The sequence below is a fragment of the Fundulus heteroclitus genome, unplaced genomic scaffold (assembly GCF_011125445.2).
Source record: "Fundulus heteroclitus isolate FHET01 unplaced genomic scaffold, MU-UCD_Fhet_4.1 scaffold_79, whole genome shotgun sequence".
Taxonomy (NCBI): Eukaryota; Metazoa; Chordata; class Actinopteri; order Cyprinodontiformes; family Fundulidae; genus Fundulus; species Fundulus heteroclitus.
In genome coordinates, this window is record NW_023397241.1 from 419,821 (window position 1) to 436,248 (window position 16,428).

Below are 16,428 nucleotides of genomic sequence, written 5' to 3' on the forward strand. Positions count from 1 at the left end.
CCATGTTAGCAGCTAACGCTTAACATGTTGCTAACCAGAAGTAGCTCTAGGAAGGTCTCACCAACTTCTGCTTCACAGAGTTTGTACTTCCTTTAGTAGTTTGTAATGCCTTTATCATTTTTATTCACATATTTCATTTTTTCATGCTACATTGAAGTATTTAATCATGTTTTAATAACACCAATTTTCCATGCTGCTTGGATGCAGACCTTCTCCTGTCGGCTGGTTTTGACGAAGACAAATCCTTTTCACACTCAGAAGATTTGATTTAAAATCCCCAAGTGATAAAAGCCTACGACCAAGGAACTCGGAAGCTTTGCCTTTGACGGTTACGCGCACCACCAGGCGGGCGCCTTCTTCAACTTCTTCAGAAGTTGAACGTTTCTAGTTATTATTATTATTATTATTATTATTATTATTATTATAGTACCGTTAATACAGCCCGAACCGTAGGCTGTACCCCCACAAACTATATATCAAAACGTGCGTCTCGATGCCGCGATCAGGGCTTTTTGTACTTGACGCCGTTTTGACTTACAGTTGGAACAGAATTCGCAAAAAACACTTCTTAACACAATTGACCTCTCAATAATGCTCGGCTGAGCACGACACTGGTGTTTTGGTCGAGTGGGTTAGGTGTCGGGCTGCAAAGCAGATGATCGTAGGTTCGACTCAGAGCTGTGCCAATTTCAGAGAATTACATTTTCACCCAATATTTAATTTCCCTTTGGCTTTAAAAAACGATTTTTTCATTTAAATCATTAGCCAGATTAATTTATTCAGCATATATCTTAAATATACCAAATACAATATTTCATTTCCCTTTGGCTTTAAAAAACGATTTTTTTCATTTAAATCAATAGCCAGATTAATTTATCCAGCATATATCTTAAATATAACAAATAGTACAATAAAACAATCAAATTCATCACAATCTCTTTAATCTTACATATGAAAAGTTATCCCTCGAGCCCTGACGTCAATAGTCCGTCGATTTAAACAAAAATACGCCGCACAGTGCTGGGGTATCGTTAGTGTGTTCAGCTTGAATCAGCAGGTTAGGGTAGCAGGTCGACCGCCCCAAGATGGCGGCCGTATTCAAATTCATCACAATCTCTTTAATCTTACATATGAAAAGTTATCCCTCGAGCCCTGACGTCAATAGTCCGTCGATTTAAACAAAAATACGCCGCACAGTGCCGGGGTATGGTTAGTGTGTTCAGCTTGAATCAGCAGGTTAGGGTAGCAGGTGGACCGCCCCAAGATGGCGGCCGTAAATCGAGGGGCGCTGTGTATTATTCAGAGCAGACAAGCAGTACTCTTTGAGTTCCGGGTCAGAGGTGAACTCCTCCATCTTGTGGCTTGCTGTGCTGTGCTGTGCTGTGCTGCCGTTTTTCCTAAATTACTGAAGGATATTGTTGAATCAAGTCCAATTTACCCAGACGAAGGGTGTTCCATTGGGTGTTTTCCTTGCAACTACGTGACGGTGAGTCGTTTATTTAATGTCGGTTTTATATTATGGTAGAAATGCGGTGGCTAGGCTGCACGCCACTGAGCTATATGCTACATGTAAAAGCCTAACAGCAGCGCAATCTCTCCTCCGCTGCAGGTAAAGAGCCGGGTGAAGCTGACACCCCACCCACAGAAAAAACTCTGTTAAATAGACGGAATGGTTAGTGCTTCGCTTGTGCAGGTTTGTGCCGTTAAAATTAGCGTTTGTGCTGTTTTGGTTTTGAAGATATTAAAGAATATTTGTTAAGGTCATCCAGAATTCACCATCTCCCCATTTTGCTTCGAATCCGATCAAACTGGGTTACTTTTTTTAGTGCTTCGTTTGTGCAGGTTTGTGCCGTTAAAATTATCGTTTGTGCTGCTTTGGTTTCGGAGATATTATGAATTTTAATTTCAACCGATGACATCATCCCAGCCCGCCGCTTCAAAATAAAGTGCTACGGTAAATCATATGTTATTGCCGTCCCTGGAAAAAACGTAAGTCCTTTTAATATATTTCTACTGATAAATCAGTAACATTACTATGAAGTTGTGTCATCTACCGAGCCTCCCCCCACCCCACCCCCCCTACAGCATTCTTATAAAATGATTTATATATTCCTGCTTATTGGCAAAGATCTCTTGGGACACATGTTTTTGTTTGTTTTTTTAGTTTCCTGACTGAGGGGAGAGGCTGGAACAGTCTCTGTGCAGGATGGTTGGCGTCCTTAATGATGTTCCTCATTTGTGTAAAAAGATGTGGTCAGATCTACCTTTTGGTCTCAACACTTTTCTCAAGAAAGCAGTTATTAATTTTATATTTTTCTTTTATCATGCAAGTTGTTTTAGCTGCTATTGTAAAATGTGTGTTATATTGTTTTGTACTTTATTCCTGAATAGATATTGCGATTTATTTTGTCTCATTTAAAGAACTTTACTTTAGATAGCAATGTCAAGTGACATTGCCAAAAAAGGCATTTCATTTATTAGAATGTTCAACTGTTTTCATAAAGTCTATTTTTCCTAATCAGAAGGGTTTATTCTTCTTCGAGAGTATAATGTTTATAACATTTTCAAACAATAACTTGGTTATAGTTGATCTTAGTAGTCATAGTTCATTACTCCTCTGAATTAATTAGAATAGCAAACCTTTATTGCTCTACAATAGGGAGATTTGGGGGTGTCTGCACCTAACAAAAGGGCAATTAAAGTATACAGGCTTATATAACGCAGAAAACATACCCAAACTAAAATCAATAACAGAAAAACTGCAAAAAATAAATCACACTGGTCAGCCTATAAAGTATAACAACACTGTAAGGAACGATCTCCTAAAACGTTCCTTTGTCCACCTAAGCTAAACCTTTAATTAGGCTGAAGGACCATTCCACTTTTTATTGGCTTTATGCATGAAGTGGGAAATATTGTTCAACTATGAATATATTGACTGAGATCAATGTGGCCCACCGCGACCCGAGTCATTGGATCAGAACGGGAGAAAATTAAAAATTATTATAAAAAAAATACAAAGTACAGTAGGACAAATAGTGACTCGTGTGTATTTCACTGCTCTTTTGACTGAGGCGCTGCATCCGTGACTCCGCTCTGTAGCGTTTTTTTCTTCTAAAGCCCGCGGTGCAGGTGAGTTTTTTTTTTTGGGAGAAGAACACATTTTTATCGGTAGTTGTCACTCTTTTTTCAAAAAAGATTCTTATAAACCGACACGCCACCTGATGAGAACTGTAATGAACGGCTCATCAATGCAAATCCGTGAAGCAGCGAGACCGTGAAAGGTGAACCGCAATATAGCGAGGGTTCACTATATATATATATATATATATATATATATATATATATATATATATATATATATATATATATATATATATATATATATATATATATATATATATATGCTGTTTATTCACTAATGTCTAACAACAACTTTGTATCTCCTAGTATTAGAAAACTTACATTCTGATCAAAAATATAAACAATGTCTTTTCATCTTGCTTGTGAAAAGTTATCCCTCGAGCCCTGACATAAATAATCCCTCGATTTAAACAAAAATGAGCCGCACAGTGCTGAGGCATCATTAGTGTGTCAGCTTGAATCAGCAGGATTAGGTATCAAGTCGACCGCCCCAAGGTGGCGCCCGTAATTCCTGCGCAGCGACAGTCAATGCGGGGTCTACTCTTATATTATGTCTATGGACACAACCATGTTAGCGGCTAACGCTTAGCATGTTGCTAACCGGAAGTAGCTCTAGGAAGGTCTCACCAACTTCGGCTTCACAGAGTTTGTACTTCCTTTAGTAGTTTGTAATGCCTTTAACATTTTTATTCACATATTTCATTTTTTCATGTTACATTGAAGTATTTAATCATGTTTTAATAACACCAATTTTCCATGCTGCTTGGATGCAGACCTTCTCCTGTCGACTGTTTTTTTTTGGGGAGGCTTAGTTGCTAAAGGAGGCCGATCTGACACATGGCCTTTGGTGAGCTTTGGTGACATTAAGTATTGGCACCCTTTTTGAGGAACTTCCCAGTACAGGATTTGGACCAAACTAACAGAGTACAATCACCCGGTGATACTGGACACAACCATGTTAGCAGCTAACGCTTAACATGTTGCTAACCGGAAGTAGCTCTAGGAAGGTCTCACCAACTTCTGCTTCACAGAGTTTGTACTTCCTTTAGTAGTTTGTAATGCCTTTATCATTTTTATTCACATATTTCATTTTTTCATGCTACATTGAAGTATTTAATCATGTTTTAATAACACCAATTTTCCATGCTGCTTGGATGCAGACCTTCTCCTGTCGGCTGGTTTTGACGAAGACAAATCCTTTTCACACTCAGAAGATTTGATTTAAAATCCCCAAGTGATAAAAGCCTATGACCAAGGAACTCGGAAGCTTTGCCTTTGACGGTTACACGCACCACCAGGCGGGCGCCTTCTTCAACTTCTTCAGAAGTTGAACGTTTCTAGTTATTGTTTATTAATCTTCCGTCACCGTTAATACAGCTCGAACCGTAGGGTTTACCCCCACATACTATATATCGAAACGTTCGTCTCAACGCTGCGATCAGGGCTTTTTGTACTTGACGCCGTTTTGACTTACAGTTGGAACAGAATTCGCAAAAAACACTTCTTAACACAAGTGACCTCTCAATAATGCTCGGCTGAGCACGACACTGGTGTTTTGGTCGAGTGGGTTAGGTGTCGGGCTGCGAAGCAGAAGATCTAGGTTCAAATCCAAGCTGTGCCAATTTTAGAGAATTACATTTTCACCCAATATTTCATTTCCCTTTGGCTTTAAAAAACGATTTTTCAATTTAAATCAATACAGTTCACCTCATGCCTTTAAATTTTTTATTCACATATTTTATTTTTTCATGCTACATTAAAGTATTTAATCATGTTTTAATAACACCAATTTTCCATGCTGCTTCAATGCAGACCTTCTCCTGTTGGCTGTTGGCTCATTAGCAGGCTCATTTGTTGTGGTCTCTTGTCATTCACACAGAACAATAAACCGTGCCAGCCAACATGAGTTTTACAAACGGCAAAGCTTTGTCTTAAGCAGAAACGTGCCTCTACTCCGCGCTGCGTTCTCAGACCAGTGTGATGCGTTCGCGAGCATCAGAAAGCTATGGTGCATTCAGGAGCATGGGACATTTCTAATTTACAATAATATTTTTTTTTTTACAAGTAACAATTAAATAACTTGAACAACTGGTATAAATGAATGATGATAAAGGAATTTATTTAACATGTTTTGGGACAGTTTGTATTCAGACGTTTTAAGAAAACATTAAAGTATTTTATGTATTGTTTATTAATTTATTTTATATTATACTTAATCTCCTCCTTTTCCTGTATAATCCTGCCTCAAGCATTTCGCTGGCTCTCCTTATTATTGTAAACTTTGTAATGTAACGAGAGTTCAGGGACATCCTACAATCAGGCTTAGGCTACTGGAGGACATCAGGGCCAGTTTTTCTCACTCTACTGATTTCTACTGTTCTCCAGTTTTGCATTGCATTGCATTGAAATGAAAGTCACATTTCCTGCCACAGTTGTTTGCTGCTTCTCCACCGAAGCCAGGCCTGCAAGCTCTCCACCATCAGCCATCACTTATCAGTTACCCTCCTTCACTGCCTTGAATTTTAGTCATACTCAAAAACTGCTAGTTGAAAGAATAATTAATTTCATTATTATTTTCTGTTTAAATATCTAGTCATATTCACTGAATTAGAACATCTTTTTAGAATGTTTTTTAGTCTGAAAATGACAAGTACCTTTTGAAATTAACCTTAATGCAGGTACCACACTTGTCCTTAAACCACAATAATTGTATTTATTTTACTACTATAATGTACTATTTTAATCTTAAATCTTATTTTTATTAGTTGGGATGGCTGCCAGCACAACACTGCATTATGTCCTCGTGACAGAAATCATCGCTAGAAAAATGCATTATCATCATTCAACAATGATTACTGAAAAAGACGTACTTCGTTCCTGCAGTTCCTATACTGTCCACAAGTGGCGCTGTGTGAGCAGACAACAAGCAGTACTCTTTGAGTTCCGGGTCAGAGGTGAACTCCTCCGTCTTGTGGCTGCTATTGCTTGCTGTGCTGTGCTGCCGTTTTTCCTAAATTACTGAAGGATATTGTTGAATCAAGTCCAATTTACCCAGACGAAGGGTGTTCCATTGGGTGTTTTCCTTGCAACTAGGTGACGGTGAGTCGTTTATTTAATGTCAGTTTTATATTATGGTAGAAATGCGGTGGCTAGGCTGCACGCCACTGAGCTATATGCTACATGTAAAAGCCTAACAGCAGCGCGATCTCTCCTCCGCTGCTGGTAAAGAGCCGGGTGTAGCTGACACCCCACCCACAGAAAAAACTCTGTTAAATAGACGGAATGGTTAGTGCTTCGTTTGTGCAGGTTTGTGCCATTAAAATTAGCGTTTGTGCTGTTTTGGTTTTGAAGATATTAAAGAATATTTGTTAAGGTCATCCAGAATTCACCATCTCCCCATTTTGCTTCGAATTCGATCAAACTGGGCTACTTTTTTTAGTGCTTCGTTTGTGCAGGTTTGTGCCGTTAAAATTATCGTTTGTGCTGCTTTGGTTTTGGAGATATTATGAATTTTAATTTCAACCGATGACGTCATCCCAGCCCGCAGCTTCAAAATAAAGTGCTACGGTAAATCATATGTTATTGCCGTCACTGGAAAAAACGTAAGTCTTTTTAATATATTTCTACTGATAAATCAGTAACATTACTATGAAGTTGTGTCATCTACCGTAACTTGGTTATAGTTGATCTTAGTAGTCATAGTTCATTACTCCTCTGAATTAATTAGAATAGCAAACCTTTATTGCTCTACAATAGGGAGATTTGGGGGTGTCTGCACCTAACAAAAGGGCAATTAAAGTATACAGGCTTATATAACGCAGAAAACATACCCAAACTAAAATCAAAAGCAGAAAAACTGCAAAAAATAAATCACACTGGTCAGCCTATAAAGTATAAGAACACTGTAAGGAACAATCTCCTAAAACGTTCCTTTGTCCACCTAAGCTAAACCTTTAATGAGGCTGAAGGACCATTCCACTTTTTATTGGCTTTATGCATGAAGTGGGAAATATTGTTCAACTATGAATATATTGACTGTGTTATCAGCTGAAAGTATAAAGCATATAGATTGAATTAGAAATGCTGTGTATAATGCCCGGCTGTGTATACTGACCCTGTGGAGCTCCCGACGGACAGTTTTGGTGGAAACAGGAGAGTTGAGGTGCACATTTAATTCTGCTGTGACTTGGGGAGCCGTGGTTTTATGTTTTTTGGATACAATCCGGGTTAGCACCCGAACATCTCTTTCAGACAGCTTCCTCGTGTGTCCACAGTTGATCCTGTTGGATGTGGTTCGTCCTTCTTGGTGGTATGCTGATATTACCCTGGACACCGTGGCTCTTGATACATCACAAACACTTGCTGTCTTGGTCACAGATGCAAGGCAAGGGAAATTTGAAGCTGAATCTGTGTGCTAACTTTTGATCTCTCCTCTATTGGTCCAAATATTATTACTTCAGTTTTGTTTTTATTCAATTGAAGAAAGTTTTGACATATCCAGCAAGATGTGCACCAACAATTTGTCCTCTTTGAACTCACCCATGTCACCCATAATGTTGTGTGCATTGCAATGTTTTGAGCAAAACTGTGCTCTTACCCTGCTAATTGGACCTTCATACTCTGCTCTTATTGGTTCAATGTGCAATTAATGATGATTGGCCACCAGGCTGGTCCAATTTAGCCATGAAACCTCCCACACTAAAATGAGAGGTGTTTCAGTTTCATTGTCCAACCCCTGTGTATAGTGTATTTCACTTACTGAATTGAGTTACTGAAATAATAGTCTATACTTTTATTTATTAAGATTTAATTCTTGTGTTTATGTAAGGCAGAGGTTACAAACGTTACAACCTTTTGTTTGGACCGTTTTTGCCTTTTCTTCTTTCTATTAGAAACGGCTCTAAGAGAAGAGGTGGAAACAATGCCCCCAAAATGACGCTTGTGACCAAAAAGTGTATTACGTCAGTAGTGGTTTAGGACTACCATAGCAAATGAATGGCAAACGTTGACTGTTCGCTGTCGCCAATTAGCTCATTAGCTGCGTCTCAGATCGATATACGCAGTTTGCATCTCTGCAGACACAAAGTTTTCCCGATCGGCAGGTTTTGATGAAGACAAATCATTTTCATTCAGAAGATTTGATTTAAAATCCCCAAGCGATGAGAGCCTACGACCAAGGAACTAAGAAAGCTTTGCCTTTGACGGTTATGCGCACCACCAGGCGGGCGCCTTCTTCAACTTCTTCAGAAGTTGAACGATTCTAGTTATTGTATTGCAGTTGTACTTTCAAGGTAGAACTCAGACATTTTCCTGACCACAAGGCTGATGTGTCAAACCTTTTAAATGTCAGTTGGACAAAATTTCCAAACACACAAATATAAGGCTGTAATGACATGGTGTTTTTATTAATCAACATATGAAACCATCAAGCACACACAGATCACTGACACGTTAACATTGTTATGAAAAAGAATATGTGTGACATATCTCTCCAGATTACAAGAAGAAATTATTTGTTAAATATATCTAGGATGGAGTCAAACTCCTAGGGACGAAAAGGTAAGCTGATTATGACTGTATGTACTTAGTGACTTGACTAAATCTAACATTCAGCCTTGATCCATATTCTCTTTTTTAAAGGTAAAGGGCTTATCATAGCCCATTAGATGGTTGTAGTCATGTGGAATCAAGAAGAGATCTGGATTCACCAGGAGCCCTTCGTGGCCAGCATAGAAGGTGGTGAACATTTTGGTGACAGCTGGGATCTTGACCTGGCTCTGATGAAACGCGTACCGTTTTTCAGTCAAGAAGACACTGTAGGTGATGGCAGTGTATGTGTCTCTGTCTGGATTGTGGTACAGACGGATCACATAGCCTTTTGTTATGAGATGGAGGAGGATCGGAGTGAGGAAGGTGAAGAAGCCCACAATGCCAGTGAAAGCAATCTGCACGGCGATGCTACTGACTCCAAGCCCAGTCTTAAGGAGGATTTGAGGCATGAGAATGAGGCTTGCGCCGCTGGTACTGTAGGAAAACATCTTCACCCCTGTCCAAACAAGATTTAGAGAACAGAGTAAAATGTCACAACAAATCCTTTAGTAATTACATGAATTCTTTTTTTAATAGTGTCCTGTCTGGCAATAAGAATTGTTATCTTAATGCCAAAAAGAGCCCAACAGCTTTTACTTTTACAAGCAGAGCCTTACCGCATTCGCCATGGTGCTCTGCTTGATTTATACATGCAAGAAGCTTTATTATAATTTATGCAGGGAACATTTCATGTTATATGGACACTGAAACAAGAAGGTAGAAGAGAAAGAAAGGAGAAAAGGTCAAAGAGAAAGAGGAGAGAAAAGGGAGGGAATGATACATCCACGTCTACTTCGTCATCTGCAAAGAGTGATGTAAAAAGAACAGCACAACCAGCCGATAAAGTATTACAGATACAATCAAGTAATGCCTTGATTGAAGAATCACTGAAGAATATACAATAATATACAAGAATATAATACAATAACATACAAGAATATACAACATTAATTAATACAACATGTACAAAGTGACAGCTGAAGATAATAATGGGGGTTTTCTGTATAGAAGTGAGTCTGTAAGTACCTGGTTCCAAACATCTGTAAGTGTTTGTGAGAGTGTGCTTGTGTATGTAAGGTTTATCCATGAGAATCCTTACATACAGGGGGATGAGCTCCACACTTAGTGGAGACATGGGATATCCTTGGGGAGGGGCAGTACAAACTCAACCTCACAAATAAACAGAAAACTACACAGTCACATTCACTCGTTCACGCCCTAGTGCCCCCACATGCAAACACTCCTACAAAAAAGTAAAGTAAACACACTCGCACTTACCACGCATATCCTTTATTCCCAGATCCAGCCCCCGGACCCGGTAGTTGAACCCTAAAATCAAGATTCGGGTTGGTGGTGCACCACCACAACCGACCTAATTGGTTCATGCTTCCTGACCCCCCCATCCTGGCCCAGACCAGACGACCCACCCATCCGGAGATGGGACCAACGTGAACCGAACGGGTCAATCAACCAGAGACCCCCCCCCCCCCCCACACACACACACACACACACACACACACAAATACCCTGAAGTGCCCCCCCGTAATCCGGGGGAGAGCAGAAGTGCCAACCCCAGTCCGGGCCAATCACCAGGACCCAAAGACTACCACCAGCCAAGACCCTGGACCAGATGGCCCACTCGTCCTCCAGGCCCCAGACTCCGGGCGGCAATCGGAGAACAGAGATGTGAGAAAGACCCCAAGCCTGCCTCCACCTGCTCTAATGTCATGATGCTGCATGTTATTCTCAAGTGTGCTTAAAACTGGGAGTGCCCCCCCCCCCCCAGAAGGCTGCCAGAGACGAGCTGATGTAGATAATTTTATGTCGTAGATAATTTTATGTCGTTTTATATTTGAGCTAAAAAACAGCAAATATGAAATCTTGATATTATTACATATTTTCAGTTCTGTCTCTAGCCAGGGCTCATCTAAGGGATTATGTTTTATCCATTTTGAGATGCATTGTAGCCACTGAGCTATATAATACACTGGAGTGCTGATTTTGCCGAAAAACTGAAGTCACAGGCCGCCATCTTGCTACTCCCTACTCTCACAGAATCCCATATGATTTGGTTGCAACAACAAGCAGTTTTCTGGTTCTGTGAAAACGTTTCATAGATAATTCTACAGTCAGTGGATGTACAAACACTATCAACTACTAGGAAATGATGTGCTAAAATATTTTACATGTTATTCATATTAAATATATATGTATATAAGTATGTGTATATGTATATTTGTATACATATATATAAATATATGTTTTTGTATATTGTTATTTATATATTTATAAATGTTATAAATATATATTTAAATGAATAAAATGCTAAATATTTCAGCACATGACTTTCTCAGTACTTGATAGTTTTAGAACAAAAAATAAAAGTATATGGCATTTGACATTTTAAAAGTTTTAAGACCCCCCTAAACATGAGAAAATTCTCCTTATTTGATGCTGTAGCGCACATATTCCCTAGTTACTGGGGAAAATAGGGAGTACCAATATGGCGGCTGGTGGCTTCAAAGCGACTCGTTCTAACAGCGGGCGATTAGCACTCCAGTGTATAGTATAGCTCAGTGATTGTAGCCTATTTGCTAAGAAGTAGTGAAGGAAGTAAGGCAGATCTAGTCTGCTTCTATCTTTAGACTTCTGCAGTATATTTAAGCTGATACAGAGGGGTTTATCTTCCCAAAGAAATTTAGAGATGGAGGAGTCCAGATATTTAAACCAGTTGAATGATGGTTTATTGGGGATCATTGAGAATAAGTAATTAATTCTAGGTAAAACCATCATTTTAATTAAAGCAACCCTACCAATAAGTGAAAATGGTAGCGATTTCCATCTGTCAAGATCCTCCTTTATCTTTTTTTAAGAGGGATGTGGTTACGTTTTTAAGGAAGCATAATGCTGCCACTGGAGAAAAATAATTTTTTTGATACTTATCTTGTATAAACGTGATAATTATCTTGTAAAAACGTGATAACTTATCCAGATGGTGGTGCTAGTATGCTTTTAGTCCGACTCATTTAAGACGAAGAAGAAGCATGTGCGTCATCTACTCGGGAACTAAAATGGCAAACTTACGGGAATGGATCAAGTTTTACTTTATGCTCGCTAGTATCCACCTTATTTTCAACGGAAATACGGAGACAGTGAGTGAAGGTTTTCCGCGCGAGACTTCTGATGCGTCACTTCCTGTCACTGGCGCGTTAGCTGGACAGCGACTCATGCAGCTACTTTGTACGAAATTACTCGTTATGATTTCATGGAAGGCCGGTGTAGCTGCCATCGAAGTCAGAATGGATAAATAAAAGATTAATAAATATTAGGTTAAAAATATAGAGTTCATAAATACATACATTTCTAGTAAAAATAGTTTAATATTAAAGTCTTAATTTCGTGTCTTTTATGTATATTGTTTGTTTTGATATGGGAGAACATGTCTTAATTAAGGGGGGGAACCAAAGTTTGCTGCCGCGTGGGTTAGGGGTATTCACTTTTTGAGTGTTGCTACCTGTTTATTAAGAACATTCTGGACCAAGCTAGCAGGCAGACACCTCGTTGATTCCTGTGGCTTAGACTGTGCAATAATAATTGAAGAAGACTGGATAAAGTGCAAAGTGCATTGAAGGACAGAAGATTTAATTTTCTCTCAAGAGAAAGCGGCCAATGAGGTACATTTATGTTTGTTACTGTTATCTTTGTTTGACCGTAAAGATGTAACGTGACAAATTTCTGTTGCGTCATGTATGTATGGTCGCGTTGTTTCTTTGATGTCTTTACACTGAAATAATTTGTGTTTATTTGCTTTCCGTCTGTATATCAAACAGTTCTCAAGGCACACTATCATGCTCCTTGTGTGATTAAAGCCCGTAACTTTAAGAACCACTTGGTTTCGTGATTTCGACTTGAGGGGGAATTACAGCCGGGATCGTTTGTCCGGTTAGAGGCTGTCATGATAATAGGTCTAAAAGAAAGGTTTACGTGGAGCAGAAGTGTTTTAATCATCGACCGCGTAAAGAAAAGTGGCTGGGCTATGAAGTTCCATTAAAATCTCTGTGGAGACGTCAAGAGGACAGCAAACACAGGTGAGCTAAGAGATGTTTACAGTGTTTACGTTTGTGTCGGTCTTGATAAAACATATGCTTTCACATTAAGACAGCCGTCTTTTAGCTTTGTTCTGTCTGTCAATTATTATCTGAATATTTTTCATCCCTGCTGGTAGGTTTTTGGGTTCCGTTTGTAAAGTTATACAATGAAAGATTTACAGCAAAATGTTTAGCCTGTCATATGACGTAAAAGGCAGGGTTCATTATTCATATTTTTGTTATTCATAAATCTATAAATAAGTCCCAGTTCCAAGTTTAATATTTAAATAAACTTAATATTTAGCTCCAAAGTAAACGTCTAGTTTGTAAACTAAACTTTTAATTTAGAGTTCAATATTTAATTTGAAACTAAATGCTTGGTTTGCACAGGGTTCGTACACCTTTTCCAAAGTCAAAATCAAGCACTTTTCAAGCACTTTCAAGATCCATTTTAAAACTTTTTCCAGCACCTTACAACACCGTAAATTACATACCAATACATAGTCAAAATTATTATTTAGTGTTTTTATCACATTAAAAGAGATGCTATAAACAACCAAAATTGTGAAGGATCAGATATTTGAGCAAAACACAAGTTTTAATTTTTCAAAATGTATCAGAGTTTAAATAGACGTTGCTTGATATCTAACCTGCCTGAGACAATGTAAAAACAGTTACCTCGAACAAAATCACTCAACAGGTTCACTTCACTTTCAATTTATTGAAAATATAAAAATGCAAACAGTCGTCTTTGAGGTAGACAGTCAGTCAGATTCAGCTCATTGACCTTTTTTGACAATATTGTGCAAATCCAAACAATTTGAGTTGTAAATGTAACATTTGGGCTATCCATCGACAGCTGAATCAGGTTCTGGAAGCCTATATCTGAACACACCTTTTCAACCTTCTCATGCATTTGTTCTGCAGTGTGATGACCCATGAAAAATGATGTTAGGTACCTTGAGTTTACTTGGTTATCTTTCCAAAATCGTATGTGCATGTCCAGCTGGCTTTTCTTAATTTTCCTATTTAAACTTTCATCAAACAGAAGTACATATTCAGACTCTTTTTTGGCTTTGGCCTTCATTAGGGAAGAGAAATGCAGTGCAATCCCAAATGTGGTGAGGTATGCTGCTTTTCTCTCCCCACAAGTAAACTTCTTTGCAATTTCACTATCTGGAAACATGGTTCTGAAAATGTCTGCTGCATTCTCACATGATTTGTAGGAATAATGGCTGGTTACAAATTTTGTTGCCCAGCATATTTCTGCTTGAAGTGTTGGATTAGAGCTGGCAAATGATGTTATGGTGTTTGTGGTCTTGCTGGTTGCCTGATGTGGATTAGAAGACTGGACTGGAGGAGTGGATGTGGATGGTAGAGGCGCTACTCCACGGCTACTTTCACTGCACCGTCACTACTGATTGTAGCTGTGCTTTTCTGTCCCAAAAAAATCTGCTACTACTGGAACTGAATTCAGATGACTTCACATCAGGTCTTGATGCTTTTTTCCTGAGTAACAACAAAAACAGAAGGGAATTCTTATTGATTTTTTGTATTAATTATGTTTATTCTCAATACAATTGTCAGTAAGATGCTAAAAAATGATAGTTGTCAGTTAACTATGTTGCTATATAAATCCTAAATTGTGACCTTCAAAATGTTTAATCTCTTCATGGTTCATAACATAACATACAGACAGCTATGGAGAATAACACTGAGTGGGAGGATGAACCAAATGACATGCAGCAGTCGAATCAGACAAAATCCAGGAAAACAGTTGCTGCACCCTCATAGATTTTACTCAGTTTATGCTACCCTTAATGTCACTTTTTTTTCCAAATCTAGGGGATGCTGTATAAACTTGAAATGGTTAGGTCATATTGACATGTTTGTCTTTCACCCTACAAAGTTTGGGCTGCCTATGATTAATACTTTTAATTAAATATTGCTTTCCAGATGAAGTTATTTTCAGGCTGTAAAATTAGTCATTTTAAGGGCTGAAACTATGAAGACATAGGATTTGAACAGAAATATTTTACAGGCCTTGGTTTTGGGATACATTCTTTAAATAGACAAGGTTTGAACAAAACCTGAGACAAACTGTAATTCCATTTTAACCCAGAAGACAGTGCACAGGCACCTGCTAGATAAATAGCCTATATTAATTGAAACAAAATTGTATTTCATTGGCAAGTATATACATTTATCTACTGCTATAGAGCAGTACAAATATTGCATAAGGTCATCTTCAACCTTACAGTAGACTATATGACACTCCATCTGACAGGATTTCTGTTCAGCAATCAACGATTGTTGTTATGCACTGGGCTAACGTTTGTAGGTTTTAATTTGCGGGTAGTTAACGTTAAATTTGCAGTGCTGTAACTTTGGCTATGTTCACTGCATATTCCACAAATTAATGTGTCATAACGGACATGCAATCAGGGTTTCCCGCAGCGCTATCTTGGCGAGGCAGCCGCCTCGCCAAACTCATGCTACCGCCTCGCCAACATTCCAAAAAAAAAAAAAAAAAACTAACTCGATACGCGTGCATGTTTATTTGACATTAACACGTTTTTTTGTTGTTGCTTTTGCGTGTGCATATAGTGAATGGCAGGGGGAAAAAACATGGATACCCCCCCCCCCCCCCTCGCTTGTCGTCATCTCCCCCCCCTCCGCACCGCCAGTCGGTCCGCGCAAATCTTGCCCCCCCCTCCCCTCCCCCAACTCACCGCCTCGCCTAAGAAAATTCCTGCGGGAAACACTGCATGCAATACTAACATTACATTATCACACCATACTCTCAGTCACTCAGTAACTTAGCCTGTGAATTCCTAGCTAGCAGTTACTAGCGTAAACAAATAGGCGCTAACGTTAACGTGTACTAGGCTACTTCAGTTGGCTTACTTAAAAAGTCTATGACTTACCCTTCATGTGACTCGAGAGCGCAGACTCGCCCATTGTGAAAAGCTGCACGTCTTTTTTGCAGACTTTACAAGAGGCAACTCGTGGGGTTTCCCCGTTTAATCCATAATTTGTATTTATCATCTTCCAGCCAACGTTAATTGAAACGACAACCTCCCGGCATGGTGCAGTGGTGGTTTCATGGGGGCAGAGTCACACATGGAAATAGACTGGCAGATCGCAGTCACACATAAGCGAGCAGGTTTCATTTTCAGGCTCTCCAACATTTTATTTCTCCATTTAATAAACACACGATTCAGTTAGATAGGTATTTGTTGCGAAAGAAATAGTTACAATTTCAAGCATTTTCAAGCATTTCATCCAAAATATAAGCACTTTTCAAACCTTGAAAACACAACGGCAAATAGACTACAATATATCACTAAATGGATAAAGCAGAATTCTTTAGACGAGCCCTTGATAGATATAGAACAGAAAATATGCAATAATATCACGATTTCAGATTTGCCGTTTATTAGCTCAAATATAAAAACGGCATAGATGCTTTAAAAATATCAATATCAGCTCTACTCTGACAGCATGGTGGGAGTTTCTTAAAATTACAAAGTCATCACTTATCCCATGCAGTCGTACACCCATCTGGAACAACCCTGACATCCTACAAAATAATAATATGATAAAC

General features: G+C 38.8%; 2 protein-coding genes and 1 long non-coding RNA gene across 4 annotated transcripts in view; 1 reads left to right on the forward strand and 2 right to left on the reverse strand.

Annotated features, from left to right (window-relative positions):
- Window positions 1-16,428, forward strand: part of LOC105920987 (contactin-associated protein-like 2) — a 208,744-nt gene that overhangs the window by 180,625 nt on the left and 11,691 nt on the right. The window lies entirely within an intron of this gene.
- tmem70 (transmembrane protein 70) overlaps window positions 8,523-16,428 on the reverse strand; it is a 36,104-nt gene continuing 28,198 nt past the window's right edge. For both annotated transcript variants that reach the window (XM_012856662.3, XM_021313002.2), the window contains one exon: window positions 8,523-9,190. In XM_012856662.3, the coding sequence (XP_012712116.1) occupies window positions 8,754-9,190 (437 nt within the window). In that variant the 3' untranslated portion in view covers window positions 8,523-8,753. The remainder of the gene's footprint in view (window positions 9,191-16,428) is intronic.
- Window positions 13,523-16,275, reverse strand: LOC118562003. The gene is made up of 2 exons (XR_004930428.1): window positions 15,749-16,275; window positions 13,523-14,330 (listed from the first exon to the last, which is right to left on the reverse strand). It is a non-coding gene; the product is annotated as an uncharacterized LOC118562003 (long non-coding RNA).